The sequence below is a fragment of the Dama dama genome, chromosome 26, assembly GCF_033118175.1.
Source record: "Dama dama isolate Ldn47 chromosome 26, ASM3311817v1, whole genome shotgun sequence".
NCBI classification, from domain to species: Eukaryota; Metazoa; Chordata; class Mammalia; order Artiodactyla; family Cervidae; genus Dama; species Dama dama.
The window spans coordinates 54,304,154-54,323,777 of record NC_083706.1 but is presented as its reverse complement, the minus strand read 5'-3'; the positions used below and the strand labels follow the sequence as shown (position 1 = coordinate 54,323,777).

General features: G+C 37.2%; 1 protein-coding gene across 1 annotated transcript in view; it reads left to right on the top strand.

The window, feature by feature from the left end:
- The window catches only part of PDE10A (phosphodiesterase 10A), a 253,728-nt gene that overhangs the window by 113,819 nt on the left and 120,285 nt on the right, over positions 1-19,624 (top strand). The window contains exon 2 of the mRNA XM_061130077.1: positions 1,133-1,261. Coding sequence (XP_060986060.1) covers positions 1,133-1,261 — 129 coding nt within the window. The remainder of the gene's footprint in view (positions 1-1,132; positions 1,262-19,624) is intronic.

Below are 19,624 nucleotides of genomic sequence, written 5' to 3'. Positions count from 1 at the left end.
AGGATGGTAATGTATTGAATAATTCACAGAGTATTCAGTAGTATTCTGAATAATTATTTTAAATAATTAAAATCACTGAGTAATAACTACTGATAGCCTGTGATTTTGAGTGCTTTAGTGAAATGGCATACCAACCTGAAGCAAAAGTTTGACAGTGTATGATTTTATATTTTTTAAGTGAAGATCTGCGAAAGTTCTTTGAAAATTCTGTGTCTATTCAACAGTTACTATTAGACTTTGAAGATTATTTTTGTGAAATGGGCTATACATATTGAATATCAATGAAAAAATGTTGAGATTATTTTGGACTGAACATCAGTTGTATCATTGGATTTAGTGGCCCTGAGAAAAAGGAGAATTTGTGTTATAAACAGTAAAAGATAAGAACTTATTCATTAAACATGTTTTTAGCACCCAAAATCTATTAGTACTTTACTCTCCTGTTTGATCCTCTTACTAGAGTTTTCACTTTTGTCGTGTTAAATGTATGATAATTACTTACGGAAAGTAGAAGTACTTTGTAAGGCTTAACTGCACAACACTAGAATATAGCATTGATTCAAATATAACACTGAAATTTATTGTTGGAAAACAGCTGTGTAACATGATGAAATATCTATAGTTTAAAATTTCTGAAGTTCTAGCTTTTTTTTCTACTTTTTCAAAGTGGTGAAACATAAATAACACAGAATTTGCCATTTTAAGTGTATCAAGTATATATATTATCAGTGGCGTGTGCGCAACCATCACGCCTGTCTGCTTCCCAAACCAGAAACTCTGTACCCTCAAAGCAAATAACTCCTCATTCTCCTTTTCCTCAGCTCCTGGAAGCCACTACTTTGCTTTGTCTCTCTGAATTTACCCGGTCCAGAGGTTTCCCATAAGTGGAATCATGTAATATTTGCCCTTTGTGTCTAGCTGATTTTATTTACCATACTGTTCTTAAGGTTTCTCCATGTTGTAATTGAACTTCATTCCTACTTATGGTTGAATCATAGTCCATTGTATGTATGTATATTGTTAAAAATATTTATGTGCTAAATCTATCTGCATAATGTGTCATTTTTCCATATCTTTGATGTAAACAAAGATGTCACATTGGTTAATTTTATTCTGTTCAATTCTTTTACAGATTTGACAGATGAAAAAGTGAAGGCCTATCTTTCTCTCCACCCTCAGGTATTAGATGAATTTGTGTCTGAAAGCGTTAGTGCAGAGACTGTAGAAAAATGGCTGAAGCGGAAAAACAAGAAATCAGAAGGTAAGACCTCGTTCAGATTGAGTGTTGGATTTTTTTCTATTTCATAGTGACAAAAAGGTGTTTGTCACTTACCAAAAAATGCTAAAAGTAAAAAGACACACATATTAGTACATTAATTCTGTAAAAATTGTATTCCGTTTAAAAAGATAAAAAATAAGTTAGAATGAGAAGAAATAAATACAAAAGAATGATCTTTAAAAGAAATGATCTTTCGTCAAAAAATTGAAGATATTTTTAGATATGACCACATTGAAAAATCTCGAAGTTAGTATTAGACTTGATTTTATGTAATTATTATTATGGGTTATAAAAAATTCCAAATATATTTATATTATTACATTATTACATTTTGCAAAATAAATTATTCAAACAATTTTTATATGTGCACAGTAGGAAAATTGAGTTGCATTAGGTGTTTCACTTATAAACTTAGGATATGGTTATATTTATGAAAAATGGAAGATGGACTCAAAAAAAATCATGTGAAGTCTAATGAATTTCCCCAAGCTGAATCTATATTAATATATTGACTTTGGATATTGTAGTGTTTTAATTTTGGATTTAGATGAACTTATATTTGGCTGATTATGACTCCTCATTTCTATGAATGTTGTTGTTATAGTAGAAATTAAAATTTGTATATAATTTTAATTTATGAAGAGCTTTTATATAAGCAAACGTGTGTACTGCTTTTCTGAAAGTTTTTTAGTGTGACAAAAATGCTCCACTTAACGTCCAGAAATGACCATTAGTAAAATATCACGCTGTTAGAACCATGCTGCTGAGCATCGTGCTTGAGGCCACGTTGCCTTACTCTACATGAGGAAGTTTCTGTAGCTTTCTGACATAATTTTTACAAGAAGAAAGAGGTTAATTTTTTAAAAAAGAGAGCTTTGGATATTGAAGCACAAAATGGTCTTTAAAGTACATGTCCACAGGTATGTATGAATGTGTGTGCAGGTATGTGTGGATTGAAAGGGAGGGGAAAAAGGAGAAAGGGAGAGAAATATACATATATCAGAGACAGGGATACTTTTTCCAAAAGGTTCATAGCACTAATAGTAAGAATAAAGCTTGACATGGCATATTTCACTTACTATACACCTTACACATTTGAAAATAATTTGAGATGTTTGAAACTTTTAAGTGTGACTGAGTTGTGCTTAAGGCAAGATGCAAATTTCAACTTGCTGTATAATGATGGGTGATAACATGATGCCAAGTTACATGATGTCGACATTGTTAACCAATTATACTCCAGTATAAAATAAAAAGTTAAAAAACATATATGATGTCTGTTAAATACAAAATTGAGCATACTTAGAAAATGAAAGGAATTGCAGACTGTTTTAGTGGAGGCTCAGCTGGTAAAGAACCCACCTGCAATGCGGGAGTCCTGGATTCAATCCCTGGGTTGGGAAGATCCCCTGGAGAAGAGAACGGCTGCCCAGTCCAGTATTCTGGCCTGGAGAATTCCATGGATACAGTCCATGGGGTCGCAAAGACTCGGACACAACTGAGCGACTTTTCACTTTCACTCTGGCGTGACAGGGATAGTTTTCTTTTAAATTTTATAAATATTTGAGTGCATCGCTTCATATCTCCCGAATCTGTTCTCTGTACTAGTTAACCAAATAATCCTTTTAAGTGCTTGATACATACACTCAGGAGTTAAGTGATTATTAAGAATAGCAATGTGTGATTGAAACAGTACTCAGTTATGCTGGAAGAAAACCTTGTTCTTATAGGAAGATGATTTTGAAAGTGACCCTGTGCAGGGCTAGACCGCTTCCGCCACCGAGAATGTGAATGAAACGTCCGCTTGGGGCTCACCGTCCAGTGGCGGGAGCAGGCCAAGGAGTGACCGCACGCAGGATGCATCAGTGGTGAACAAGGACGCAGGCAGTTGGCGGTGAAAGTGCAGTGAAAAGAAGCTTTAATTCTGCCGCCAGGGGCTGGGGCCTGGTAAGACCCTTTCTACCTCCTTTTCCAGAGAGTTCATCGCAAGAATGTATCTGATTACGCCCCCTTCACATTCAGTGAGATTCTGTAGCCTGGCCCCTGCAGACTGTTTAAAGGCAAAATGTAGTGCTGAGCTTGGGTGAGTGGCATGAGAAAGCACTGCCCAATCTGCTTTGAGATGTAGAAAGCCACTTAGATATCTTGATTTCATTTATGTGGTTACAGATTAAAGTAGTGGTGGTTCTCTGAAACATCCTGTGTCTTTTCCCTCACTGTCTTCTTGTTACCTTTAAAAAAAAATTCTGTGTTTTTCTCAACTAGACTTTATTCTGCTTCCAACCTCTTTCATTGAAAATGTCTTGAGGAAGACAGTTTTTGTGGGGAGGATTTTTTAGGGAGTGTTTGCATTTCCATGTGTGAACCCAGAAACAGGAAGTGTGATAGCTAGAAGGATCTTGGAGAACAGTTTGTTGAAAGTGAGACAAGCCTGCCCAAATTACTTCACTTTGTGTCAGTTTAGTAAAAGAAAATGAAGTTAAGGAAAGCTGTGCTGTAATAAATAATTTGCACAATACCTTGTACATGGTAGATACTCAGTAAATATTTACTTTTTTAAACACTGAAAAACCAGCCTCGTATGGAAATGATCTACCTTAGATCATTGTGTAAAGAAATTACATATTACATGTGTACATTGTGTACACATGTAAAGAAATTGTTTACACAGAAAATTGTGTAAAGGCATATTCTGCGTAGAGAAAGATATACGAAAATGCAGACTTTTAAACAAATAAAGGGTTATTTAAATTACAGAATCATACCTGCCTTTAAAACGGCCAGCTTTTACACTGCTCCCCGTGTTTATTTTTTTTTAATGCTGACTCTGCGCTATTAGAGAAGCTAGTTTTTGCCTCATTTAGTATTTATCTACTGTTTGCTTGCTGCTTAGAAGGCAAAGTGCTTAAAAAAATAGAGACTGCATGACACATTTTATTTAAACTATGATCATATTTATAATGGATTAATATCATGACCACAGAGCAGCTGTAATTTTCAGGGCACTTCGCATACTTTCACCCCTTACATCTGGTTAAATTAATGGGGATTAAACTTAGGTTCATTTGGTAGGTGTTGAAGCTGTGCCTGGAGAGGCTGAGGGATCACGGAAGGTTCAGTGTCGAGGTCTTGATGGAATTACTGGGCAGTGACTCCACGAGCAGGTTGGGGGCGTACACTAAGTGTGTTGTGGTTATTTTGATTTTTCTCACCTAACAGCGCTCTTGGTGCATACTAGGTGATTCTGTAAACACCGCTGTGGGTGGTTTTTATTTAATAAATGATTACATCAGGGAAGGTTACATTCTCATCCTCCAAGTGATCCACTCTGACCCTTTCACTACACTTGGTGATCAATGTTACACTGACACTAGAACTATTTTTATGTTCTTCTTATCTCCCCCATAGTCATTTAAAAGCTTCTTGAAGAAAGGAGTTGTATAATATATGTTTTTAAATCCCCTGAGAGACCTTGTCTTTCTATTTACTCAGCAAACTATGTGTGAAGCCCTTTTTAGGTCCTGGAATTATCAAGTTTCTGAGGAATTCACAGTCCCTCAAATAGAAGACAGCAGAGAAGTTTCTGCTTTGTTCTAGGTAGTCTGACAGCCAGCCAGAGTGGTCCTGTGAGGGGACCAGGACACTTGGTCTTGTGAAGTAGACAGCGGGTAGTCTGCACTATGTGGAAGAGAAGTGGGTTTGGGAAAGATGAACCTCCACATGGCCGCAGAGATTTAAACTTCAGAAGTCTTCACTCTTACTGTTTCCAGTTTAATTTTATTGCTGTCATACTGTTTTCATTTTAAATACATCAAGTTCTATCTGTACTTTGGAGGCCAATTGTCTTTTGAAGGTTGACCTCTGATCCTAAATCCTAAACAGTTGATTTTCAGCAATGTTTGGAAATTGGAGATAGCGTTTATTTCCCTGATAAGCTCTTGTACTCTTTTAGAGAATATATAAACATTTCCTCAGAAAGCACTGAGGCCTGTACACTCTCACAGCTCTACTTCCATTTGGGAAAAACTTAGGAAAGAAAGAAAATTGTCCAGGTCATGAATTGCTTCACTGTTATATTTTATGCTGATTTTTATGCAAAGTAAATTTGATGGGCCCAGCTGGTACTCATCAAGACTCAGCCTGCTGAACTATTCAGCATCTACACAAATCTCAAAGTATAAATATAAAATTAGTAAATAAACATTAGGATATGATGCAGATCCAACTAGTTGCATATTTTGAAAGAGCAGTCTGCGATGGAACGCAGTTCATATCCTGGTGCTGTTTGAGGATCTCAGCTGGCAAGGGAAGGACTGTTACCTCCACTGTGGTCCTTTACTCACAATTATTAGTTGATAGTATTGGTGCTATTAGAAGGGGTGCGTGAAGAAGTCAGCATGACTCTATTTGGAATCTTCTGGTAGTAGAATAAAGCTTAAAATATGTGGATTTTGCTTAAAACCCCCCAGACGTAACTGTGATAATTCATTTTATAGAGGGAAACTGGGTTTTCAAGAGAGTGATTGACTGAACCCAAATTATTTAAGAATTATAACTAGCAGTGCCATCTTTTCTGGCTGACATTTTTTATCATTATTATATTTCTGTATCTAAAATGTAGTAGCAGACCAACTCACTATCATATGTATCTGTAAATGCCAGGTACTTAAGAATGAAAACATCAGTGCTGTTAGCTGCCTTCAATATTTACATGAATGGTTCTTTTTTTTTTTACTTAAAGAATGTAGTTACTATATTTTTTTCACCTCACCTTGATTCTTAAGATGAAATTTCATTTTCATTCAAATAAAACTGTTAAATATTTCATACTTAGAACTAGTGAGATTTATATTATGTCCCCTAAACCTACTGTATACAACCTAAAATGTGGATTAGGTAGCATCAGCCCTGCTTGGTATATGACATACAGTTTCTATGCTAGTATATGTAATGTAGCAGGATCTTAAGTTAACAAAGCATGAATTACAGTGTTAAAAGGCTTCAGTAAGTAAGACACCGATCAGTGACGTATTAAGACGTGTCAGTGTTAGTTGCTCAGTTGTGTCCGACTCTTTGTGACCCCATGGACGGTAGCCCGCCAGGCTCCTCTGTCCATGGGATTTCCCAGGCAAGATACTGCCATTCCCTTCTCCAGGAGATCTTCCTGACCCAGGGATCAAACTTGGGTCTCCTGCATTGCAGGCAGATTCTTTACCATTTGAGCCACTAGGGTGGACCCATTAAGACATACCATGAATAAGAATAAGCATAATTGAAATGGCTTACTGGGAACTTCACTTTGGGCACTTTATCTCTTTTCCTTGAAATTACTCTCTCAAAAACTGAAGTTACATTTTCACATAGAACTTTCATATTTTTTTCATAATGGAAAACAGAAAATGTGTTGAATGTTACATGCCTTGATCTGAATTATAAATAAACATGAGCTCACCGTCTGTTAACTGGAAGGGGGATAAAGTTTATATTAATTCATTTGTAAAGGGTTATATGATATATTTCATTAATTCTGTTAATTTTAAGTATTGCTGTTAAAAATGTATCTTTCATATATTCTTTTTAGAGAGTGTTTGAGCTCCTCAGCAATCCAGTCAAGTTGATGGGATTTTGATCATTTCAAATATTAAATCAGTTCATCACAAATATTGTTAGTGATTATGAAATTAATTCAAATAAGTTTAATAGCTTTGTTACAGACTAGATTGAAGCAGTTTTTATATATATTATCTGTAAAATTCCTATTGGTGCCGGCTAATGTCTGTGCATTCAACACTGTTATTACGTTTCCTAAGTAAAACTTTGTTTGCAAGGGATTCTCACTAATGAAAATATTATGAGCTGATGGAGTGTTGAAAAGACCTTGTTTTGGTCAGTGCTTCTTTTTTAGTACATATAGAGAAAGTATGTAATAGAAATCATTGCATCTATTTAATAGACTTATTTAAGCATTTAAAATTTTGTTTCATATAACAGATTTTTAAAAATAAAAAACCTGTGAAAGATAAGCAGTATAATTGCTTCTGTGTGTGTGTGTGTGTGTGTGTGTGTGTGTGTGTTTTAATCTATTCCTTAAAAGCGTCCTGAAGATACAACACTGATCTGGATGATTTGACCAAAGGTTGAATAATCTTTTCTAGAAACGTTGATTTCAGTGGTGAGTTGTAGCTGGACTGTGGCCAGAGAAACAACTCGTTTCTCTAGCTGTTTATTCAGCTTGAGTACACATTACGGAAGTGTAGTTGGAGAACAAGGAATATAAGCTTGATTCCCTCATGGTCACTTTCTGATAGAGGAAGACAGATAATAAACACATAATCTAAGAATTAAACTTATTTTAGTATTTGTTGACATTGTATATTTGAAAACATCTAACATAATGTCTTGGAGAAGGAAATGGCAGCCCACTCCAGAATTCTCACCTGGAGAATCCCAGGGACGGAGGAGCCTGGAGGGCTGCCGTCTGTGGGGTCGCACAGAGTCGGAAACGACTGAAGCGACGCAGCAGCTACATAATGTCTGCTGCTGCTTCAGCCGCTCAGTCATGTCTGACCCTTGCGACCCCATGGACTGTAGCCAGCCAGGCTCCTCTGCCCGTGGGATTTCCCAGGCAAGAATACTGAAGTGGGCTGCCATGCCCTCCTCCAGGGGATCTTCCTGACCCAGGGATGGAACCCAGGTCTTCCTGCAGTACAAGCGGTCTCTTGCATTGCAGGCAGATCCTTTCCCGACTGAGCCCCCAGGGAAGCCTAACCTAGCATGATGTCTAACCAATAGAACATTTTAGTACAATTAAATTTGCTTGAGATTTTAAAATTCACATTGTTTGCTTATGAACTCAGAGCCCATATATTGTATTAAGCATGTCTACCTATCTGACTGCCCATCCTGGGATGATTGTAAGTCACAAGAGCACTGTGTCTTGTGTTTACTGCCCTCGAGGGACTCACAGTCTTGTGGTGTGAAAAGAAGACGTGAAACCAGGGGAGTAGAGCTACGAGGGCGTATAGCATAAGCGTGTTATGTTGTGTGGTGTAGTTTATCAAGACGACACTTGTGAGAACTGAGGTCATTGAGAGGTATGAAAATTGAGAAGGCTTTTTGCAGGAGTTGGTGCTGGGTTGACTGTTGGTTCCTCAGAGCAGCCCCACCATCCCTTGGGAACTAGTTAGAAATGCCACAGGTTGAAACTCACCCTAGACCTCCTGAATCAGAAACGTCTGTGGTTGGACCAGCAGTCCGTGTTCTGAAAGCCCCTGTTCCCCTGTAATTCTAATGCAAGCTAACATCTGAGAACCCCAGTCTTGGCCATGGAGGAGCCCACGGACAAGGAAGTGTGGTTCCGCTGTTGGTCGGGGGAGCGGCAGGGACAGAGGCAGGGCTTCAGGACTGGTTGTGCTTTATTTCTGGAAGACGCTGGAGAGCAGGGCTCAGCCCAGGAAGTTCTGGGTAGAAGCAGTTTGACAGGAAGCAGGAGGGTGCTCAGAGGCAGGTTGGCTCACGCAACAGTTGAGGTAGAAGTTTAAAAATGAACGAGTTCAGTCACTCTTCATTTTTGAAAGGTTTCCATTTCTTTCGTTTGCTTTTTAGTGCTGGAAGTTTTCGTAAGCTGTGAAGTCATTTTGCTATAGATTATACAGCATAAATATTTTTTCTTATTTTAAGAACAAGAGAAGATGCTGTTTAAATTTTGGTCTTTCTACTCTAATTTTGTTTTAGCTATTTTTTCATGTTCTTCATTGGCTGTAATAGGGAAGGTGGAAACAGTGTAAAAATCCAAAATAGATGTTTATGATAGCTTTGCTAGAGTTTGGTGAATTGTAAAACCATGCATATTATCGCTGTTTGCGAGACGGTGACCACATAAAAATACACAGATCGAAAAAAAGAGAGAAACACAGGCAAAGCTAGTCAAATGTACATCATTGTGGTGGTTTTTGGATTTTGAGGATATATAGGTGTGTTTATAGTCTTCTTATATGTGTTGCTTTTAAAATAAGAAATAAATAGCAGACATATTAACAGAAAGTTTTTAGAGTTTTCTTGTATGGAAAGTTTTGCCCCAACTTTCAGTGATTCTAATTCAGTTTAAGCCAGTAATCCTCTGCTTGTGTGGCTGCTTTTCTGTTGCAGGGAGTAATAGACATTTATTCTATTTTCACTAATCCCCTTTATTATTGGCTTTTCCTCCCCCTCCCCCAGTATATTATCTTTGGTCACGTAGATTGTCACATAAGAAGTTGGCAGCTGAAATGGGGTCTAGCAAAGCACACAGCTGTTTTTTCGCAGAGTCATCATTTTAGGTTTGCCAATTATTTTACTCAAATTTACCAATTATCTTTTATATGCTTAGCATTTGCTAATAATCATGGAATATGAATTCACTTGTAATGGAATTTGCTGTCTAAAGGGGTTAAAAAATAGTAGTTTGGCCATAATTATTTAAATCAATTGTATAAATTTTTTTCTTGTGATGAGAACTGTTAGGATTTACTCTCTTAGCAACTTTCAAAATACCACATGCAGCAGTGGTAACTACAGTCCTCATGCAGTACACTGAATCCGCAGTATTTACTTATCTTATAACTTGACATTTGTGCCTTTTGACCACTTTCACTCAATCTCCTCATCCCAAATCAATTTACAAAGTGTTAAGGTTGAAAGCTTTCTCTCTAAGGTCAGGAACAAGACAAGCTTGCCAACTCTCACCACTTCTGTTCAACATGGCAGTGGGAAGTCCTAGACAAAACAAGCAACAAAAAGCATCAGAATTGAAAAGGAAGATGTAAAATTGTCTCTGCAGATGACATGATTTTATACAGAGAAAAGTACTAAAGACACCACCAGAAAATTGTTAGATCTAATCAGTTAATTCAGGAAAATTGAAGAATATGGTAGAGTATTGCTGAAAAATCAGTAGTATTTCTATATACTAACAATGTACTATTTGAAAAATAAATAAAACAATTCCATTTACAATAGCATCAAAAGCAATAGAATTCTTAGGAATAAATTTAACCAAGGAGGTGAAATACCTCTACTCTGAAAACTACAAGACAATGATGAAAGAAATCGAAGAAGACACAAATAAATTAAAAGGTATACTGTGTTCATGGACTGGAAGAATTAATATTGTTGTAATGTCTGTACTACCCTAAACCATCTATAGATTTAACACAGTCCCTATTAAGCTTCCAGTGACAGTTTTTTTTTTTTTAATAGAAGTAGAAAAAAGTATTATAACTTATATGAAACCAAAAGATATCTGAAAGGCCAAAGCAATCCTGAGAAAGAAGAAAGTGTTAAGTGTCACACTTTCTGATATCAAGCTACAGTACTTTAAACAGTATGGTACTGGCATGAAAAAAGACAAATGGATTAATGGAACAGAATCAAGAACTCAGTAATAAGCCCAAACGTATGTCAACTAATATTTGACAACAGAGTCAAGAATACTAAAAGGACAATGGAGAGTCTTCAACCAATGGTGCTGGCAAGACTGAACTTTTACATGTGAAAGAATGAAACTTAGATCCCTTTCTACAAGGATTAACTTGAATGGATTAAAGACTTATATGTAAGACCTGAGACCATAAGACTCAGGAGAAAACAAAGGAAAAATAGCTCCTTGGCAGTGGCATTGTCAATGATGTTTTAGATGTGATACCTCCAAGCACAAGCACCAAAAACAAAAATAAACAAGTGAGACTACATCAAGCTAAAAGCTTCTGCCCAGCAAAAAGAAACAGTGAATAAAATGAAAAGACATGGAACAGAATGGGAAAAAGTATTTGCAAACAACCTATCTGATAAGGGATTAGTACATCAAAATATGTAAGGAACTCATACAATTCAATAGCAACGACAGTGAAACAGAAGGAAGTCTTTCAATTTAAAAATGGGCAAAGGACCCGCATAGATTTTTTCCAAAAGAGATATGGGAATAGCCAACAGGTACATGAAAAGATGTTCAACCTCCAGAATCATTAGGAAAATGCACATTGAAACCACCTCACCTGTAGAATGGCCATTGACAAAACGACTAGAGATAACAAATGCTGGCAAGTATGTGAAGAAAAAGAGTATCCTTGTGTACTATGGGTGCAAAATCTAAATTGATACAGTCACTGTAGAAAACAGTACGGAAGTTCCTCAGAAAAATAAAAATACAGTTTTCATGTGATTCAGCAATTTCATTCCTGGGAATGAATATACCCAAAGGAAATGAAAACACTATGTCAGAGGTATTTGCACCCTGATGTTCACTGCAGCATTAGTTACTACAGCTGAGGCTTGGAAGTAGCCTAAATCTCCACTGATGAACAAATAGGTAAAGAAATTGTGGTATGTGTATACACAGTGAAATATTATTCAGTTATTAAAGAAAGAGGAAATCCTGCCACTTGTTACAACCTAGATGGACTCTGAGGGCATTTTGCTAAGTCAGAGAAAGACAAATGCTGTATGACCTCACTATCATGTGAAATAAGACAGTTGTAGAAGAGACCAGATTTGTGGTCACCAGTCATCAGGGGTGGTGTGACAGCAGAGTGGGTGAAGGTGGTCAGAAGGCACAAACTTCCAGTTATCAGTTCAGTTCAGTCACTCAGTCGTGTCCGACTCTTTGTGACCCCATGGACTGCAGCACACCAGGCCTCCCTGTCCATCACCAACTCCCGGAGTTTACTCAAACTCATGTCCATTGAGTCGGTGATGCTGTCCAGCCATCTCATCCTCTGTCGTCCCCTTCTCCTCCTGCCTTCAATCTTTCCCAGCATCAGGGTCTTTTCAAATGAGTCCGTTCTCCCCATCAGGTGGCCAAAGTATTGGAGCTTCAGCTTCAGCATCAGTCCCTCCAATGAACACCCAGGACTGATCTCCTTTAGGATGGACTGATTGGAGCTCCTTGCAGTCCAAGGGACTCTCAAGAGTCTTCTCCAACACCACAGTTCAAAAGCATCCATTCTTCAGCACTCAGCTTTCTTTATGGTCCGACTCTCACATTCATACATTACTATATGAACAATCATAGCTTTGACTAGGCTGACCTTTGTTGGCAAGGTAATGTTTCTGCCTTTTAATATGCTGTCTAGGTTGGTCATAACTTTCCTTCCAAGGAGCAAGCATCTTTTAATTTCATGGCCGCAGTCACCACCATCTGCAGTGATTTTGGAGCCCAAAAAGATACAGTCTGTCACTGTCTCCATTGTTTCCCCATCTATTTGCCATGAAGTGATGGGACCAGATGCCATGGTCTTAGTTTTCTGAATGTTGAGTTTTATGCCAACTTTTTCACTCTCCTCTTTCACTTTCATCAAGAGGCTCTAGGAATGTAATGTAAAGCATGATGACTGTAGTTAACTCTGCTGTGTGCTCATGTTGTTAAGAGAGTAGACTGTAAGAGCTCTCATCACAGGAAAATGTTTTTTTCCTTTGTTAGAATTAATATCTATATAAGACAAGTGGTATTCACTAAACTTACTGTTAATTGTTTCACGATATACATAACTCAAATCTTTATGCTGTACTCCCTAGTCTTATGTAGTGCTGGATGTCAATTATATCCCAATAAAACTAGAAAAATATTTTTTAAAAGTATTACAAAGGAAGGTTTGTGTTTAAGCTCAGGCCTGAAGGATGAGTTTGCTAGAGAGCAGAGAGAGAAAAGGCTGGAGGAGGACTGGAAGGGTGGAAGGGGCTTTGTTGGAGCTTCACAGGGGGTGTGGATGTGAGCTGAGGAGGTGGCCCGAGGCCTTTCAGGGCTTTGCTTTGACCTTCCTATTGTCAGTGTCAGATGATAACTTACTTGTAGGTGTCTTAATGCAATAGCTCAATATTTTGAAATATAAGCAAAAAGGGTATATTTCTCTAGTATCGAGGAATTAGATAATTACGAAATATCTAGGAATAATGTTTGCTGGAAAGTTTATTTTCAAGCTGGGTAAATAAGCATTCATTTTGCTTTGGGCACAATTTAAAACCTAATGGTCAAACGCTGAATGTATTCGAGGAAAAGGGAACATCCAGTGAAGAAGATTCAGGAGGAGAGAAAGCACTTGTTTCTTTAATCTGCGTAAATCATGAAACATTATCAAGAATGACTCATAAAGCATAGAACACTGACTAGAGACACAACAGAACAAGGATGGTTCTCCAACTTCCAAAACAATTGAACAGGAAATGATAAAAATGATAAAGAGAATGGTTTACGTTGAAATAATTATAAACATAAAATATTTACAATCAACAAAGCAACCATTAATTCTAGGGATGTTTTAGAAATTAACCTCAGTCTAAGAATTTCAAAAGTCAAGGGTCCTTAGATCAATCAAACTCGAAACTCCTTATTTTGGAATTTATATGATGTTTTTCACTTAAGAGTTTATCTAAAATATATAGAAACAATTGTATTTATTTTCCTAATTATATATGTATGAGAATTATTTGAGATGGACTTACTAATAGTTTCTTTCAGCCTTGAACATTTTTTTTTAGATATCAGTGGAGGCACTCAGATTTCAGTTTGACCTATAATTATCTTCATACCATAGTGTCTATTCAGCTTTCTATACATTCATTTACTGTGGGGTTGAGAAAATTAATTTCTAGACTAAGTCCTGTTAAGAGTTTTCTACATAAATTGTTTATATGAAAGTATAATACAAAGAAAGGAAACTTAAAATATGTTAAATTACTGGCAGTTTCTAAAATATGCACTTCAGTTCTTTTTTGTGTTTGATACTCTTAAGAAGGAAATTAGAAAAATAAGTGATTTTTAGAGGCAAAATATTTTTTCTTATATTTTTCACATGAGACTTATATGTTTCCCATATACATTTAAACTATTAAAATTATTTTTGTTTTAAGAATTGAAGCTCCATATCCTAGAACTAAGTATCCTGTTATACAGAATTCTTGTTCTAAATATTCATTGAATGAATATACTGAAGTTAAATATGGACATGTAAAGTTTCAGTAAAGCTGGAGATTGTTAATACAAATCAGTCAAAACTTTATGAAATGAAATTAATGCCTGGCTAGTAAACATTTATAAAAAGAATGAATGACTGCATACAGTGAAGCCTATAAGATTGCAGAAAATCCCCACATTGTTTTGTAAAACAAAAAAAATTTTTGAAAACTGATTTTTATACTATTAAGAAAAAGCAAAATCAATAATTTATTGGGAAAGAGCAAGTATACAAAATGCTTCTGTGTATAAAAATATATATATTAACTTAAATAGTGAAAAAGAAGCAAAGATCTCAAAGATTTATACATTTGAGTAAAAGATTAATACTTTCAAATAATAATAGCAAATAATAATGTAGTACTTATTTGCCAACTACTGTTTTTGTTTTTTTTTTTCCTGCTGGGGATGGAACCCTTGACTTGACAGTGGAAGTCCCAATTCCTAACCACTAAACCACCAGGGAATTCCCTCAGCTACTATTTTAAGTGCTTTATGCATATTAATTCAGCTAATCCTTACAGTGATATTGTGAGAAGGATATTTTCATCATCCCTAATTTACAGATGAGCAAACTGAAATAGAGTTCTTAAGTATCAGAGCTCGCATACGAGCACACGTGTTGAAAGCAGGGAGAAGATACCTTTATACACACCCATGTGGTCGTGACGTTCCTTGCGGTGGTGAAATGGCGGAAGCAACCCAAGCATCCACTGCTGGATGAATGGATAAGCCAAATGCAGTAGGGACCTTCAGTGATAGTGTGGTCTTCAGCCATGAAAAGGAAGGGAATGCTGGCACATGCTACAATATGGATGAACCTCGAAGACATTATCCCATCACAAAAGGACAAATACTGTGTGTTCCAACTAATGCCGGCTACCTAGAATAGGTCCCTGTCTCTAAGAAAGAAAGGGCGGGTTCTGGGCTGGAGGGGAGGAAGGGGGAGCTAGGGGTTTAATGGGCGCAGAGTTTCAGTTTTGCAAGATGGAAAAGGTCTGGAGAGTGAGTGCAGGGTAATGTGAATATGCTAAACACCGCTGGAATGTACACTTAGAATCAGTTAAAATGGCCCGTTTTACGTTGTGCGTTCTATCAAAATTTTTAACTAAAATCTTGTTTTAGATGACCCGGTGCTTCCCATAGCATCCGGCTTGCTTTCATGGTGCTGGAACACTTGAGTGTAGGAGGAGGTCCGTGGCTTCTGAGGCTTAAGAGGGACCTTTTTGAAGTGAATTGGGTGTAAAAGTGAATTTTTTTGGTTTAATTTTTATTTTATTGGAGTATAATTGATTTGCAATGTTGTGTTAGTTTCAGGGGTACATCAAAGTTCTGTGTTTTAAATCTTTTTCTCACATCATAGAATACTGGCTAGAGTTACCTTTACAGCAGGTCCTTGTTGGCTATATCTTATAAATATAGTGGTGTGTGTACGTTCATCTCAAGCTCCTAACCTATCCACCTCCCTCCGTGTTTCCCCTTTGCTAACCGTAAGTCTGCTTTTGAAATCTCCAAGTCTGTTTCTGTTTTGTAAATAAGTTCATTTTCGTCATTTTTAAAAAAGAAATTTCACATATGCCTGATAGATGATATTTGCCTTTCTTTGTCTGACTTGTTTCAAATATAATAATCTCTATGTCCATCCAAAAGTGAATATTCCTTTGGATTGGTAAAATAAGTGACGTTAAATTAAGAATTTTTAAAAGCTGAGAAACCTGCAAACATCACAGAAATCTAGAAAAGTAACATAATCCTGTATTGACTAGCTTTCTGAGACATCCCTATGCTACTGAGTTTTGCGTGTATTTTGGCCCTATACTCCTGCATCTGTGTGTCATGGTTTTGTAATATCATTTTCCATAGAGAGGACAAAACAGTAATTCAGTCTTCAGCCAGTATGATTGAGAGAATTTTTTTAATTTTGGGAATTTACAGTTTTCTTTTAGCTTTAAAATTCATTATTGGTAATGCCATGAAGTATTTTAGGACTGTTGCCAAATCTGGGAAAACCCTCCTCAACTTGTTTCATATGTCAGCTATAGTATTTTAGAGATCTTCAAATTTTCTTTTTTTTTCTTCTTTGGAATTGGCAACACGTTAACTGGTTTGTCACCGACACCCCCTGTTCCTACACTAGGTGAGTTGGTGAAGGGTATGTCAGAGGTATTCTGGGTTTATCTGTCCGTGGAAGAGATTGGGAAACTCATAAATATATCCTGATAAATCTGGATTGAATCTGTCTCCAGGTCGACTTCTCTTTTTTTGTGTGCCCTAAAAATACCATGGCCTTGCCAGCGCTGCTCGAAATGACACGAAGTGTGACCGAGGGGAGGTCACAGTGAGGTGAGAAGCGGTGTTTATCAGCTGCGGTTACAACGCCTGGCTCTTTCAGATTTTGTAAACATTTCCCCACAAACACACATGACTCGCTCGAGAGGTTGTGGCGTCCGCTCACTTGCCCCCCGGACGCTCCTCTGGTGACGCCGCCGGTGAGCCCCCGTCCACCACCCGTGGCCGCGGCCTTGGGGGCAGAGCCTGTACCCCGGACACCCTCGTTCCTGCTGCCTAGCCCCTTCAGTAAATGCTTGTTAAACGAGGACTTCAGAAGAACAACTCCAGTTTTAAACTTGGATTCTACCACTTAACATTTAGCCGAAAGACCTCATTTAATTTCTGTACTTTAACCTTATGAAGTCTGTTTCCTCATATCTAACATGGGGATTAAAAAAAAAAAGTCCTGTAATTATGTGTGGTGATGGATGTTAATTAGCTGTATTATGTCGATCATTTTGCAGTATAAACAAACACTGAATCATCATGTTGCAATCTGAAGCTAATGTTATGTGTATGTCAATTATTCCCCAATAAAAATAAAGTGAGTAAGTAAGTAAAATGGGGATAAAACCTACTTCACAGGGCTCAGGTAGAGCTTAGCTCCTGATCCATGCAAATCACTGACAAAATGATAGCTATATACATTAATGCTTTTAAAGAAGAGTGTGCAGTTTCTGAGTGTACAGTTCTGAGTTTTAAAACTTGTATACGTTCATGTAACCACCGTCATTCAGAACAGTTCCATCAACCTGAAACACTTTCTCCCGCTATGCTCGCATAATCAGACCCTCTGTCAACTCAGTCCCTTGCAGAAAGTTCTCTGTTCTTCATCAGTACAGTTTTGTCTTTTCCAGAGTGTCTGTAAATGAAATCTTGTGATGTCTTTTATCACTCAGTATGATGTCTTGAGACTCATCTGAGCTGTTGCCTGTATCACTTGTCCGTCCCTTCTCATTGCTGAATGATATTCTGTTGTGTGTATTTACCACCATCTGTTTATTCATTTGTCTGCTAAAGCCCGTTTAGCTATTTCCAGCTTTGTGGAATTGAGTAATATTAGTGCAGTTTTAAATAACTCCCTAGAGTTTAAATTGCTCCCTAGAGCAATTTCATGGGAGATTCTGGTTCAGGTTGCTTTTACCAGAGTGTTTTTATGTATCGACTTATGTTTTGGTCTTTTCCATGAGATTTTATTTTTACCTCTTTGATAGGGATCTTTGAGTCTTCTGAGGCCACTTACGATGTGTTTAGATGTGTGGGAAATGCCATCTGTTTAATGTTTATCCTACTTATGTTCAGTTTCTTAGAGATTTAAAAAAAGTTGTTTGGCTGCACCATGCAGCTTGTGGAATCCTACTACCCTGACCAGGGCTTAACCCTGGCCTCAGCAGTGAGAGCCCAAAGTTCTCACCGCTGGACAGCCAGGAAATTCCCCATCTTAGAGATTTACTATATTTACTAATTTTCAAATTGTAAGAAGGAATCATTTGATGACAGAGTTCTCCATGCATTGGCTAAGCCTCTAATCTCTTATGCAATATTTGACATAATGGGCTATATTAAATGTTCACTTAATGAATAAAAGATTGAAAAGTGAATGAATAATTCAAAAGCGCTCTAATGTATATAATGAAGTTGGTTTTGATTTATGAAATGAGAGTGACACTGATAGCTTATGGTGAACGGTGTGGGATTCGTGATCTCTGAAGAAGAGAATTTAGTCTTTGGGACTAGAGATGAGGCTTCAGGTGCTCAGAGCTTCAGGTGGCAGAGGTTTTATTATAGTGCAAAAGAGACAGAGAAAGCTTCTGACATAAACATCACAAGAGGGCAAAGAGTGCCTAATTTAGGTGGGGCTTTATATACTTTTTCCATTGGTTACTGAGAGTAGATTAAAAGAACATCTCAAGGTTGAAAGGCCTTACCAGACCCACTCCCACAGTGTATGTCTTAAGATAACAGGGTTGGTCGGAAGGTTCCTGTTAAGAAGGAAAACCCTGTCCTCCAACAAGATGCATTGTTGTTATATAATCATTAGTACAGAGTTTAAGGAAAAACATAACCTTGAGCAAAATGAGTTGTTTTGTTGGGTAATCATTAGCTCTGGGCTTAAAGAAAGTCTTAGAAGAAATAGATTGTTGCTGTAACAACTCGAAGCTTAAGGGGAAAACAGTCTTATTCGACTAAGATGAAGGAATGTAGACAAAAAATGTCTGCCCTGGACTCCTTATCAACCTACCTAAGAATTAACTCTCTGATACAAGGTTGTCATCTTAATTCATTATGTTAAAAAGATAGCTCTTTATGTTAATTGGAGACTGGGACTTTTAATTAATATGTTGCTCACAGCAGGAGGCGTGTCGTCTGTTAGTGCCCAAGGACAGCTATTTAAAGGCAGCTGTTATTTTATTCTATGATGGCCTGGTAGTTGTTGAGCGTGGTAAAGGGAATAATTATATATGTAATTCAAAGTGAAATATGATGTTTATGATTGTCTAAAATTTTTTTCAGTTGCTAGACTTTTCCTCTAATGATTTTATGTGGATAAATGACAGAGGAGAAGCACATGACCCATTTATTCTATAGATAGAAGCTATAGAATAAAGCTATATTCTATATATATAGAAGCTCTCATAGTTCCCATGTTAACCTCATTCTTCCATCCATTCATGAAAAAATCACTTTTGGAAGTATCAAAGTTGCTTGTAACTTGTCCTTGCATTAAACTTTTATTATTATTGCTATTTTAGTTTTGATTGTGAGACACAGCTTGTGGGATTTCAGTTCCCCGACCAGAGACTGAACTCAGGACCTCGGCAGTGAGCATGCCAAGTCCTAAGCCCTGGAAAGCCAGGGAATGCCCTGTTCTTGCGTTCTTCACATGTGAAGCGGTGTCAGACTACCAAGCGCTTTTATGTTGTCATCCGAAGTAGTGCCCTTGAGTAAGGTTTCACGTGTCATGGTAGGAGAGGGTTCTTTAATCTAGATCTATAAGAAGCGTGGGAGAGAGCCTCTTTTTGACATGT